Source organism: Eretmochelys imbricata, chromosome 4, assembly GCF_965152235.1.
Source record: "Eretmochelys imbricata isolate rEreImb1 chromosome 4, rEreImb1.hap1, whole genome shotgun sequence".
NCBI classification, from domain to species: Eukaryota; Metazoa; Chordata; order Testudines; family Cheloniidae; genus Eretmochelys; species Eretmochelys imbricata.
In genome coordinates, this window is record NC_135575.1 from 87,446,435 (window position 1) to 87,461,361 (window position 14,927).

Consider the following 14,927-nt stretch of genomic DNA (forward strand, 5'->3'; position numbering starts at 1 on the left):
AAAGGGGGTGGCTTTATATTAAGGAGAAACAAACAACTGTCACACAGAATGGCCCCCTCAAGGACTGAACTCAAAATCCTGGGTTTAGCAGGCCAATGCTCAACCCACTGAGCTATCCCCATCCCCCCCACTCCCCCGCAGGTATTTCAGGCAGGACTGAATCTCCATTAAACTTTTCAAGGTGCCCCTGACAGACCTCACCAAAATGACTGTCGGCTGCTGATTTCACAGAGGGAGGGAGGGGGGAGCAAATGAATACAAAACAAATCTAGTGTATTTCTTGTTTTGATCCACTCCATCTATCTTTTACATCTTTGGCTGGCAGCAGACGGTGCCTGCTCAGCAGGAGATGGTGCAATAGGACTGCCTGCAGGACTAAAGAGAATGACCTGGTCGAGTCACTCCTATTTTAAGTCCCTGCGCCCATGTCTGCCCAGGCGCTCCTGACCAACCTTACCGAGGCAGCCAGGAACACCTTGGACATGACGACGATGGTTATCAGGCCTATTCATAGATATTAAGGTCAGAAGGGACCATTATGATCATCTAGTCCGACCTCCTGCACAACGCAGGCCACAGAATCTCACCCACCCACTCCTGCAAAAAAACCTCTCACCTATGTCTGAGCGATTGAAGTCCTCAAATTGTGGTTTAAAGACTTCAAGGAGCAGAGAATCCTCCAGCACATGACCCATGCTTCATGCTACAGAAGAAGGCGAAAAACCTCCAGGGCCTCTTCCAATCTGCCCTGGAGGAAAATTCCTTCCCGACCCCAAATATGGCGATCAGCTAAACCCTGAGCATATTGGCAAGATTCGCCAGCCAGATACCCAGGAAAGAATTCTTTGTAGTAACTCAGATCCCACCCCATCTAACATCCCATCACAGGCCATTGGGCCTATTTACCATGAATAAAGATCAATTAATTACCAAAATCATGTTATCCCATCATACCATCTCCTCCATAAACTTACCGAGTTTAATCTTAAAGCCAGATAGGTCTTTTGCCCCCACTGCTTCCCTTGGAAGGCTATTCCAAAACTTCACTCCTCTGATGGTTAGAAACCTTCGTCTAATTTCAAGTCTAAACTTCCCAGTGACCAGTTTATATCCATTTGTTCTTGTGTCCACATTGGTACTGAGCTAAAATAATTCCTCTCCCTCTCTGGTATTTATCCCTCTGATATATTTATAGAGAGCAATCATATCTCCCCTCAACCTTCTTTTAGTTAGGCTAAACAAGCGAAGCTCCTTGAGTCTCCTTTCATAAGACAGGTTTTCCATTCCTCGGATCATCTTAGTAGCCCTTCTCTGTACCGGTTCCAGTTTGAATTCACCCTTCTTAAACATGGGAGACCAGAACTGCACACAGTACTCCAGGTGAGGTTTCACCAGTGCCTTGTATAACGGTACTAAAACCTCCTTATCCCTACTGGAAAAATCTCTCCTGATGCATCCCAAGACCGCATTAGCTTTTTTCACAGCCATATCACATTGGCAGCTCATAGTCATCCTGTGATCAACCAATACTCCAAGGTCCTGCTCCTCCGCCGTTACTTCTAATTGATGCATCCCCAGCTTATAACTAAAATTCTTGTTATTAATCCCTAAACGCATGACCTTGCACTTCTCACTATTAAATTTCATCCTATTACTATTAGTCCAGTTTACAAGGTCATCCCAATCTTCCTGTATGATATCACGGTCTCTCTCTAAACTGGCAATACCTCCCAGCTTTGTATCATCCGCTAACTTTATTAGCACACTCCCACTTTTTGTGCCGAGGTCAGTAATAAAAAGATTAAATAAGATTGGTCCCAAAACCGATCCCTGAGGAACTCCACTGGTAATCTCCCTCCAGCCTGACAGTTCACCTTTAAGTAGGACCCGCTGTAGTCTCCCTGTTAACCAATTCCTTATCCACCTTTCAATTTTCATATTGATCCCCATCTTTTCCAATTTAGCTAATAATTCCCCATGTGGCACGGTATCAAACGCCTTACTAAAATCTAGGTAAATCAGATCCACTGCGTTTCCTTTTTCTAAAAAATCTGTTACTTTCTCAAAGAAGGAGATCAGGTTGGTTTGACATGATCTACCTTTTGTAAAGCCATGTTGTATTCTGTCCCATTTACCATTGACCTCAATGTCCTTAACTACTTTCTCCTTCAAAATTTTTTCCAAGACCTTGCATACTACAGATGTCAAACTAACAGGCCTGTAGTTACCCGAATTACCTTTTTTCCCCCCCTTTCTTAAAAATAGGAACTATGTTAGCAATTCTCCAATCATATGGTACAACCCCTGAGTTTACAGACTCATTAAAAATTCTTGCTAATGGGCTTGCAATTTCATGTGCCAATTCCTTTAATATTCTTGGATGAAGATTATCTGGGCCCCCCGATTTAGTCCCATTAAGATGTTCAAGTTTGGCTTCTACCTCGGATTTGGTAATCTCTACCTCCGTATCCTCATTCCCATTTGTCATGCTACCATTATCCCTAAGATCCTCTTTAGTCTTATTAAAGACTGAGGCAAAGTAATTGTTTAGATATTGGGCCATGCCTAGATTATCCTTGACCTCCACTCCATCCTCAGTATTTAGCGGTCCCACTTCTTCTTTCCTTGTTTCCTTCTTATTTATAAGACTATAGAACCTTTTACTTTTGGTTTTAATTCCCTTTGCAAGGTCCAACTCTACTTGACTTTTAGCCTGTCTCACTTTATCCCTACATGTTCTGACCTCAATCATCAGGCGTATTGCACCGTCTGCTGCCACAAGGCAATGGGCTGCTGCTGTGTAGCAATGCAGTACCACGTCTGCCAGCACCCAGGAGACGTACAGTGACAGTGAGCTGAGCGGGCTCCATGCTTGCCGTGGTATGGTATCTGCATAGGTAACTCAGGAAAAAAGGCGCAAAACGATTGTCTGCCGTTGCTTTCACAGAGGGAGGGAGGGCTTGACGACATGTACCCAGAACCACCTGCAACAATGCTTTTGCCCCATTAGGCATTGGGATCTCAACCCAGAATTCCAATGGGCAGCGGAGACTGCGGGAACTGTGGGATAGCTATCCACAGTGCAACGCTCCAGAAGTCTATGCTAGCCTCAGTACTGTGGAAGCACTCCGCCGAGTTAATGCACTTAATGCACTTAGAGCATTTTGTGTGGCGACACACACAAGTGACTATATAAAAACGATTTCTAAAAAACCGACTTCTATAAATTTGACCTAATTTTGTAGTGTAGCCATACTCTTAAGACGCTCAATATATTGAGTTTATCCAAAAGAGGTGTAAGAAATGAAATGATCATGGTCAACACTACCAGTACATACATAGGGAAGAGATTCTGATCGTAGACGTTGCTAATCTAGTAGGAAAAAGGTATAACGAGATTCAATGTTTGGAAGCTGAAACTAGACAAAATGTCAGACTAGAAATAAGGTGCAAATATTTAACAGTAACAGTAATTTACCACTGGAACATCTTACGTAGGAATGTGGTGATTTCTCCATCCTTTGAAGTAAAAATAAAGACTGCATATCTTTCTAGAAAGATATGCTATAGCTCATATAGAAGCTACAACCCTCATCCAGAAATCATCAGGCGAGGTTCTATGGCAAGTGTTATAAAGGAGGTCATACTAGATGATTATAGGTGATCCCTTCTAAGCTTTATCTATAATTATGAATGAGTCAACAAAACCACTGTAAGAACAAAAGTCAACATTATGAGCATAAACAACTTGAAGTTCTGAATTGCAATTTTTCTACTAGAAAAACTACTGCTGTGAGACATTTGGTGCCCCATTGCCTGATTTATTGCAGTGTAGATATAAACCATCACCACCACCCACGCTGGATCTGTGTCAGTAGACTTGGGCTCACAGGGCTCAGGCTGTGGGACTATACAATTGCAGTGTAAACATTCAAGTTCAGACTGGAGCCTGAGCTCTAGGACCCTGCAAGGGGAGAGGGTCCCAGAGACCGGGCTCCAGCCCAAGCCTGAACATTTACACTGCAATTTTAATAGCCCCACAGCCCGAGGCAACTGACGCAGACCAGTTGTGGATGTTTTACTGCAATGTAGACCATACCCCTGGAGTCTGTGAAGAAGTATACTCTACCTACTTGAAGGTCAGGACAAGCCTTCTGTAATGCTTGGATTTTTTCTTGAATCTCAATCAGTTTCCTTCTTTCTTCTTGAAGTTGTTTAAGTTCCCGCTGCTGCTGCTGAAGTTTAGCTTCATAGAATTTTTCTCTGTAGTAGGAGATATTAGCTGCATATTACTTAGCAAGAGATTTGATGGAAATGTGATCTTTTAAGATAATTAAAAGACAATAAACCTTGCTTTTTCATTCAGTCTCACATCTTGCTGCAATTTGTTGGTAGTAGCTCTGATGTTATTTGGTTGCTGCTTTGCCTCCTCTACTTCAGCCAAAAAGAAGTCACCCGCATTAGATGTATCAGCAGTAGTTGCTTCAGGCTCTGTCTCATCATCCTGTAACAGCAGCCATATTTTTCAATTGGTACACTGATATTTCTAATCAACCATATTTTGCCAACAAATCTGGAAAATTTTACCTTTGTGTATTAAGATCACATTTTATGTTTATATGTAAATAAACACACACAGTACTCCAATATATATTACTCTCCAACTCTAAACTATACAACACAGACAAATCATGCTCCAGCCATATGTGCGTATATATAGTCTATATAGCTGGAGCAACAGTTTACAGATGGAGAGTAATTTATTGGAGTACTATGAACAAAAATATGACAGTTATTGAGGGACAAGAGTAGAGAAGGAATAGCCAGTGGTCACAACCCCATTTTAATGGGGTCACCAGGGCTGGCTTAGACTTGCTGGGGTACAGAGATGAAGCCCAAGCCCCCCCACCCAGGGCCAAAGCCCAAGCCTCAGGGCTTTAGCCCTTGGCGGTGGGACTCAGGTTACAGGTCCCCTGCCTGGGGCTGCAGCCCTTGGTCTTCGGCTTTGGCACCCCCACCACGGCAGAGCTCAAGTGGGCTCAGGCTTCGGTCCCCCCTCCTGGGATTGTGTAGTAATTTTTGTTGTCAGAAGGGGGTTGCAGTGTAACTAAGCTTGAGAACCCTGGAATAGGCGATTGCCTATTTAATTGTCGTCCTATTGAGATCCTGAAAATATTCTATACACTTAATCAGAAACCAAGCTATGCCTGAAAGACACAAATTTAAAAACATTTTAAAATAAAGTGCCCTTTATGTAGCTTAAAAGCCCCATTTTCTTGGCTTTTGATTTTTTTTCCCCCATCTCATCTAAATTTAGAAATTTTTGGCTTAATCTAAAAGGCTATGAAGCTGAAGCATCCATTCCTGTTGCTGTCCAAGATGAACATTCTGAATCAAGAACCAATTAAAACAGAGGGATTATGGAAGCCAGAGCAGAGAGATCTGCATATTCACAATACAGGTATTGATTATGCAAATAATTGTGCTCAGGTTAACTAAACTGCTGTCAGTCACAAAGGTTGGATGGATTCAAATGTACAGTTTAAAATTATTTGCACCATGATCATGCACATCATAAATCCACAACCAGAGTTCAAAGAACAGCACAACAAAAAAAAACCTGTATCTGTTCAGCAGCTCTCCTCTCTGGCTACGACAATTCCACTTACATAAGAAATAAAGCACACACCTTAACTAAATTCTCAGATTGTAAGAATTACAAATTTTTAATAAGGTACAGGTTTTTATCTTTAAATTTACTTACTGTATAAAAGTAAAAGATGTACAGTTTTTTAAATTGCCTTTTGTGGGGTATTATGTTAATAATCTTGTTTCAGCTGAAAGTCAGGAGGAGGAATTGTTTGGGGAGACCATCAAAACCAATGAAAGAAAAACTTTTTATTTAAAAACATTAAAGGGACACAGGCATTTCTTATTTGGCCCACAAGATAAGAGTCTGAAAACAAACTTTTATGAAAATATTGACCAATACATTTTTTTAAATTCCAGTAGAATCAGATGCTATTAAAAAAAATCTGTTCCCCTGTAGTAATCAAAAGCCAAAGTTGCAGAACTCAGAACCTCAAAGTGAGACTGATTTCACTAATATTCATTATCCAAGATGGAAAAAAAATGCAAGAGTAATAGAGCATAAACACTGAAAAATTATTAGATTTTTAGAATTCAGTTCGTGATCCATGGGTTTTTATAAGAAAGTTTTTTATATTATAATTTAAGTTTAAAGTCCCTCTCAACCTTCTGCTTTCTGAGGCCACACCAAAATGCTATAAAACTCCAAGGCCCAGCTGTGCCACAACAGTAGTTTTTCTTCATATAAAAGCCAGGGCTGACATTGCAGGGTAGCAAGCAGGGCAACTGCTCAGGCTTCGGCTTCAACCCCAGGTGGCAGGGCTTGGGGCCCTCGGCTTCAGCCCCACGTGGGGCTTGTCTTCACTACACGGGTAAGTGAACCAAAGTTATGCTACTCCAGCTACATAAATAACGTAGCTGGAGTCAACGCAGCTTAGGTCGACTTACCCCGTTGTCTTCACTGCGCTGCATTGATGGGAGACGCTCTCCGGTCGACTTCTCTTACTCTTCTCAGAGAGCTGGAGTACTGGGGTCGACCCGAGCGCTCTGGTGTAGATTTAGCAGGTCTTCACTAGACCCACTAAAATTGATCCCTGTTGCATTGATGGCAGCAGTGTCTATCTCCCCGTAGTGAAGACAAGCCCGTGGTGAGGCTTCGGCTTTCTGCCCTGTGCCCCAGCAAGTCTAACAGTGGCCTTGCTTGGCAGACCCCCTGAATCCTGCTTGAGGCCCCCCATGGGGCCCTGGACCCCTGGTTGATAACTGCTGCTTTAAAGAGTATTTTAGATTTGTGTTTCAAATGGACGACCTCCATATTAGACAAATCAAACTATTCTCCTTTGTCAAGCTTTACAGTGAGCACTACCACTCTATTAGTCTGGTCTGCGTTTTTTCATTGTGCACAAAGTTAGTTCATACACAAAAAAACACACTACTAACTCTTAAATTAATGTTCACGGGCATGTAATAAGATTGTATTTGTAAGACGTACCTGTACCATAGCTACAAGATTTTGTAACTGTTTAAGTTTTTGTTTTGCAGCTATAAGTCTATTGATCTTCTGCTCAAACTCAGCATCTCCAGCATCAGCAACACTGCTTCTGCAGCTAGATAAAGAAACTTCACTGGCTCTGTCCTCTTCCACTTCATCATCACCACCTTGCGATACATCAATATCTTTGTCATTGTCCCTATTACGACAATCTGAAGGAAAAACAACAAACAGTGCCAATGCTGCAGATAAACACTAGTGAACTTGTTAAAAATCACTAAATGTTCATATGACTAGTGCGTTTCAGATCTGAAGCTGTACTGCTCAATGAAAAGAACCCAATCTAGCATTTAAGCCCTTGTTGAACACTTAGTTTATATGCAAATCTGAAACTCACAAACCATGTGACCAGAAAGAAAGCCGAAGGAGTTAACATGCTCCCAAACACACACTCGTCAGTTTTAACTCTATATACAGTCATACTTCAATATCTTTTAAAGCATACCTAATGTTGAAGACATATTTAAAGTCCTTAAATTAGCAGCAGATCGGTTATTTATTTCACAGTCTGTATTAAGGTGTCTTCCATCTCTGTTAGTAGTTCCACACTGTATGTTGGAATTGCTATTTATTTCACCCCAGCTACTAATTCCCTGGGGGTTTCTAGGAGAAAACATTCATCATATTAAAAAATTGGTTTTAAGTCCATTAAAACTTTTATATCTTATCTAGTTTTTTTAAATTGTTGGAAGAGACAAGCACATGGATTTCTTTTTTTTTAAATTTAAATCATTTTAGATTAATGTGCTCAACACTACAATTGCCAAGATAGAAGGTCATTCAAAACAAGCATATACAAACTTTAACATCCCATTTCCCCTTCAGCGGGACAACCAAAATTCCCCAATCCAGCTCTGCTCTACACCCCACATCTATCACAGACAGGAGATGGTCTATAGCATAAGAGTCCCCTTTTAAATATCTCCCATGTAGATTTTCAAGTAGAGTTGAAGGTGCTGGTCTGAAAGTACAAAATGTTACGTGGTTTGGGACCTGGTTACTTGACAGATTATCCGTGCACTCAAGTACATACGGAACCCCTTCAATATGAACAGAAGAAGCCTTTGACAGGGCATATCCATGAACATTCCTCAACACTGCAATTCATTTCCGCCTTGATTCTCAAGACTAGATTTGTTAGCCTTCCAGGTACTTTGAAAATCCCATCTTTAACTGTGACTATGTGAGGTAAGGAGGAGTTGGCAGCCTGATAAATTGAATGCAAGGAACTCCATTTGGATTTTATAAGGCCATTTAATGTGCTTGGTTATCCTTTCAGTATCTTATCTTGAAATTCTAATAGGTCTCAAGAGTTGCATATTAATGCTATAAAATCTAAACAGGAACATTAATTTTGAAACAAAATTTTAAAACTTTATAACATTTATATGAAAAGCATAGTTTATCCATGAAGTTCTTAGTGGAGTTTTGTGGTGTAATCAGCACAGGGTCTAATTCACAGTGCATAATTCTAGAGCTGTTGTATATTTTAGGAAGACCGTTAAAATGATTTATCCACTGGATTAAGAAAAATATTGTATTAACCAAGGTTAGGTTATCAGCATAATGAAGGGTATTCAAATGAACTGACACAAAACAGTGTCAATTTAATCTAAGTATTAATAACTTTTGGTTAACCACACCATCTTACTATGCAGAACCTACAACAACTAAGGGCCACAAAATTTAAGACAAAATATAAAAAAAAAAGTGTAACCTGATATTGGTAACAGGTTGTGAATTCTCATGCTCAGAATCACATTCTGATTCTCCTGTGTCCTCCTCTTTAGTGTTTTCATTCACGGCATCAGTCATCATATCAGATGTCTGTTCATAGTAATGAACTAACTCACGCAACTCATTCAATCTCTTACGAACTTCATTCAGTTTCCTGGAATGAAAGCAGAATACTTTATATGCATGCCCCTACTGGATCAAAAATCCTAAATGTAGTATTCAGTTCTTTATTCAACAGTGCTCTCAAAAAAAAGTGCAGCAAAATTAACCAAATTTTAATTTTATCCAAGTCCTAATATACATAAACTGATTAATATTTAAACTTACTATAATTTGAGATCTGTAACAATCTTTGCTTGAAGATGTTCTGAAGCCCAAATTAATCTGTATGATATTTCACAGAAAACAATACTAATAAGATAACCTAGTTATCTTAAGTTACGTATTTCAGACTTTCTACATCTTTCAAAAATATGCTACTTAGGAAAAAAACTTGAAACCTAACAAAAATGTATACAGAACCACTTAGTTCATCACAGCAAATTAATTAGATAATAAAATTTGTTAAACATTTTACTGGAGCTTTTCTGTTGGGTTTAGATTGTCATCCTCTTCACTCTCATTCTGAGAAGCAATGGAATCAGGAGGATAAGGAGCAGATGATGCTAGGCTGTTAGACTCTCCATTGACAACAGTTGCTATGCCTATAGGAGCAGAGGCAGCTGAAGTTGTACTTCTTTGATCAATACTCCTTTGAGGAGCACCGGACACAGGCAAGACTACAAAAAAAATTGAAAGTATCAAATTTGGCATCTTATTAAAAACAAGTTACAAAAAAAAAAAGCCACTTATTTGATTTACATAAAAATATGTAAAGATAGTAACTATTAACAGAATATGCAGATCAGCAATAAAGATCTTTCTTAGTTTTTGCAAATGTCATTGCATTTATTATAGGCGGGGCTGGTGGTGCTGCTTATTATGTTTGCCCCACACTTCTCATTATAAGACCCTATTTTCAGTTCCTTGTAACCTTACCAAACCGTAACCATTTGTGCTTAAGTTTTCCATGCTGGATATCTGCTTCACACTCAGTTTGGTTGGAAAATTTCAGCCAAAAGAGTTCAATTATAATCAAGCAAGAAGTTAGAGAAAAATACATTTTGCCCATATTAAAAAATTCTGTTAACCATCTTTTTGAAAAGCTCTAGCACTTCAATGCTTTGTAGTAGGGACTTGAAATTTGGCAAGGCTGTGGCCTTGGTGACGTGACTTTTGCTTTCCCCATAAAAATCTGCCCAAATTTGTTTAAGTTATAAGCATATGAAAAATTTCAGTTTGAACATGCTCAGTAAAGATTCTATGATTAGCTAAAAATCTCTGAAACCTCTCCTCAGTGAGCACACTCAAGCCTCGCACAGCTCCTGAGCAGACCTCGCATGTACCATCCCCAAAGAGCAAGCTTCAGCCCAGATCTAACAGGGACAAAGCCTGGCTTTCCCCGTAATTGTTTTAGGGCAGGGACGTCTCTTCTGAGCTCTCAACTGACCCTGCTGCTGGCACAGCAGCGTGGAAAAGGAAGTTGTTAGATTTTAATGCAGAAGCTACATTGTCTCCAGGAATTAAAGATTAATCTAATTAAAGATTATGTCGTGATGAAATCTCCAGGAATACATCCAACCAAAACAGGCAACCCTAAGCTACAAGAGAGTGCGTCTCAGGTGGGAAGGAAAACTTAATTCTGGCATTTCCTAACTTTTCAGCACTTGCCTTCAACATTAGCTATGGAATATTATTTTGAAATGAATGGCTTTTTATAAAATGAAGTTAAATAAACTGAAGTATTAGTAATCAGCCACTAGTTATATTAAAATAAATTTTATTAATAAATTAGCTATTTGTATATTGTATTGAAGCTTACAATGGAGAAAGTTTAACTTGCAAACCTACCATAGTTTCTCTCTTAACCATACACAAACTCTATTTGAAAAATCTGTATTGATGTACAATTTCAAAAGGTTTTCACGTATCAGAGGGGTAGCCATGTTTGTCTGTATTGCATCTGAAGAAGTGGGGTTTTTTTACCCATGAAAGCTTATGCCCAAATAAATCTGTTAGTCTTTAAGGTGCCACTGGACTCCTCATTGTTTTTATAAAGTTTTCAAATTCTTTGTTTAATTGTCATTGTAGATATGTGCATTTAAAATGAAAGGCAATATTTCTCATCTTCCAAATGTTGTTTCTTGGAGAGCTTTTATATCAGACTATTAGTGTAAGTAATTTTAACAGGTTTCAGAGTAGAAGCCGTGTTAGTCTGGATGGTAACTTCCAACTTATCTGTATGTGTGTATCAAAATATATATATCTTACTATATGTTCCATTCTATGCATCCGATGAACTGGGAGGTAGCCCACGAAAGTTTATGCTCTAATAAATTAATTTGTAACAGTAAACAGAGATATTACAACTGAACCTATAAGTGATAGCTGTAAGAAAGGTTTGCCAGCTCAGCATCAGTTAAGGCTTTGAAAGAATAACCACACTATTCACAATTATGGGTAATATGCAGCCTGGTGGTACCTAACAGCAGACCTCCTCCAAGCAGCAGCCACTAGACCACAAATGCACCTCCTCCTTCCCCTTCTCTCAGTGTCCCTGAATGTTTTGAGAGTGAAGCTATATAAGAGGGCAGTCTGCCCTTTACTGCCTCAGTTCCTTCCACCACTAACCCAGAGAACCAAGGTAGGACTCTGAAAGAGAGGGGAAGGTGGGTGGGAAGCATGACTATGTAACTCCTCTTGAAGAACTCTCGTGACAAGTAAGTAACTTTTATTTCTTCTTTGAGAGGCTTTACATACTCCCCACTTATGAATAGTTTGACAAGCAGTGCTGAAATGTCAAGCAGATGGAACAGAGTACTAATAATGGCTAAAGCACTTATCTACCAACTCTGGCATCTGCTCTTGAAGCCAAATCCAAAGCGTAGTGTTTGGTAAAAGTATGGATTGACCTCCAAGCAGTAGCCTTACAGATTTTCCCAGTAGAAACATGTTTAAGGCACTGCTCTAGTAGAAAGAGATTTTACAATAGCATGCACAGGAATTAACAACATTCACTGATACACTGTTTACTAAATCTGGAAATAGTCTGAATATATACACTATTAACCACACTATATTAGCATCTAAAATATGTAACACTGATTTTCCTTTAGCAACAGGAGGCTTAAGGGAAAAAATAGTAAATTAATAGTTTGATCGAAGTGAAATTCCAATACTATTTTTGGCAGAAACATGGAGGTCAGATCTAAGAGCCACCTAGTCTTTATGAAAAATAAAAAATGGCAGATCTGCACATAATCCACTCACCCTTCTGGATGATGGTCTAACTATAATAAATAGACAAATAAAATAAGGAACTCTGTCAAAGGTTCAAGGGGTGGCTTGGCTTCATCAGTCTGGTCAAGACCAAATAGAGATCCCATGGAAGGGCTGGCACCCTCAAATGGGAATACAGATTGCATGATTTCAGATAAAAGGTTTATGAAGGGGTTGTCCAAATAGTCATCTACCATCAATCAAATCATGGTAAGCAGAAACAGATGCCAAATAAACTGTTAAAGAAGCATGAGATAAGCCTTCAGACTTCAAATACATTAGATACTCTAAAACAGACAGAACAGAAGTTGAGACTGAAGAATCAGATTTGCCCCAAACATCCAAGAGACAAATCTAGTCCATTTCAAAAACACTCTCTTGTGGACAGCTTCCTTGAATTAAACAAGGAATCATGGACAACAGAGGAACAGCATTGTTCAACATTAGTCAAAGTCAATAGCCCAAGCCGTCTGATGAAGGATCCTGCCCTGCTGTTGCGACAGCTGATCAGGAGACAAAGGGAGACTTTTGTGAATCCCACCCAACAGATGAAGTACCACCACTACTGTTTCAGCCAAGCTGGGCAATTGCATCATCACTGCTTTGTTCTGATGTACTTTCCTCACCACTTTCTAAATTAATGAGGGTGAAGCACACAGAAGACCCTTTCCACAGTGTAGCAGGAACATGACTGAATTGGATTGTTTGTCTCTTCCTGTTCTTGAACAGCAGAGGGGACACTTCTTGTTGAATATGGTTGCAAACAAATCTACAACGGAGCGATCCCAGTTGAAAGATCGAATAGCTCAAGACATTTTCTCCAAGGACCACTCATGCATCTGTACACTGTCTTACAGAGACAGTCGACTAAACACACTGCTCTCCTCTGTAAGATGCAAGGCCAGACACACAAACATTGTGAAGAGGGCACCAATCACATAAATTGACTACCTTGACACACAACAGGTAAGAATAAGTGCTTCCTTGCTTGTCGATGTAATACATAGCCATTGCATTGTTCATTGCTACGTGAATAACATTCCCCATTACGTGAGGAAGAAAGGATCTGAGGACCAAGTGAATGGTTCTTAATTCCAAGAAATTCCAATTTCTGCGAGACAGCCAATGGCCTCAAACTGTAGGATGACCCAGATGAGCTCCCCAGCCATTGTTGGTTATCGCAACCAAAGGTGAAGAAGGACTGAACAAGACTCCTCTGCGGACTTTTGATCTGTCTTCCACCATATCAATAAATTTAGGACGTGCTGAGGCACAATGACAAACATTTGAAGACTGCCCAGATTGAGTCTGTAAGCCTGAGCTATCCAGGGCTACACTGACCTCAATTTGAGATAAGCACACGGAGTCTTGTTAATGGTTGCTGCCGTAAGGCTCATGAGATTACATCACCTTCTGGGTCAGACTCAGCTGGATGTACTAAAACAGATTGTTCTACCTTCAGAGACCTTTCCTCTTGGAAAAAAGTCATTCCCCTCCTGTTACCAAGTCCAACACAGAACTATTAAATGAAGTCTCTGAGTTGGGCAGAGATTCAACTTTTTCATGCTCAGCAGCAGTCCCAGCTCTGTAAATAAGGTGACTGTGGAGTTGATGTGAAGTAGCAGGTACTCTCGTGCAGAGGATTTCAGCAGCCAATGCTGAAAATATGAGAAAAACAAAAGTATATGTAAATAGCTGTCATTTTCTATCAAGAATTGTGAACCAATCCATAGTTGAAAGCGAGCGGATTATGAAGGTCAGGTTTAGCATTTGAAACCGGAACTTCTGAATGTATTTGTTGAATCTTCCCAGATTTTAGACTGGAAGGAATCTGCCATCTTCTTTCCTGTACCAGGAAGCATCCTGAATAAAACCCCTGATGCCAAAGATGTTTGGGAATCTCTTTGACAGCACCTAACAGAAGGAATTTTTGAACCTATTATAGAAAGACAGCTTTGCAAGAAAGCTCACTGTAAAGGGAAAGGTAGGGGAAATTGAAAGGGGTCAGTTTTTCAAACTGCACAGCTAGCCATCCCCTAATTTCTAGAACCTACTTGTCTGATGTAATAAGCCTTCAATTGTTACTTAAAGGGCTATCCTGTCTCCAAACAACAGAAGGGAGGGATCCACATTAATTGGTTCGTGATGCTTAGTCTTCCCATCAAATCTGAGGCCTGGTAGTTGAGGAAGCCAAAGAGGAAAGAGCAGGTTGTTTTGTCTTATGTCTGTACTGAAAGTCCACTTTCTTGTGCTGGCTCTGCAACAAGCTTCCTTATGATATTGCCGATGTGTCTGATTGGAGGGTAAACCAGTCTCTGATAGAGGAAAGATGGCATCTTCTTCTGAGCAAGAGATGAAGACCCAGTTATTGAGCAGTGGATTTAGTATCCTTTAATTTCTCCAACAATTTGTTGATCTTGTTGCTGAAAAGACCATCCCCCATCATAAGGAAGATCTTCCACTTAAATTTTGGTATCCAGAGTCAATGAAGAGGAATGAAACCATGCACATCTCTTTAAGGTAACTGTATATGTCAATGCTTTAGTGGCAGAGTCTGAAGCATCAGACGAAGCCTGAGCGCATGTTTCACCATATTTTGAGCCACCATCAAAATAATATTTGCCAGCCTTCTGTTATCTGACAAATCCTGAACAAAATGCAGCCATCTTTC

General features: G+C 40.0%; 1 protein-coding gene across 10 annotated transcripts in view; it reads right to left on the minus strand.

Moving 5' to 3' along the window:
• PCM1 (pericentriolar material 1) overlaps positions 1-14,927 on the minus strand; it is an 88,298-nt gene that overhangs the window by 46,722 nt on the left and 26,649 nt on the right. For all 10 annotated transcript variants that reach the window (XM_077815575.1, XM_077815573.1, XM_077815572.1 and 7 more), the window contains 6 exons: positions 9,456-9,657; positions 8,859-9,032; positions 7,587-7,744; positions 7,082-7,293; positions 4,350-4,504; positions 4,134-4,263 (listed from right to left, as the gene is read on the minus strand). In XM_077815575.1, the coding sequence (XP_077671701.1) occupies positions 4,134-4,263; positions 4,350-4,504; positions 7,082-7,293; positions 7,587-7,744; positions 8,859-9,032; positions 9,456-9,657 (1,031 nt within the window). The remainder of the gene's footprint in view (positions 1-4,133; positions 4,264-4,349; positions 4,505-7,081; positions 7,294-7,586; positions 7,745-8,858; positions 9,033-9,455; positions 9,658-14,927) is intronic.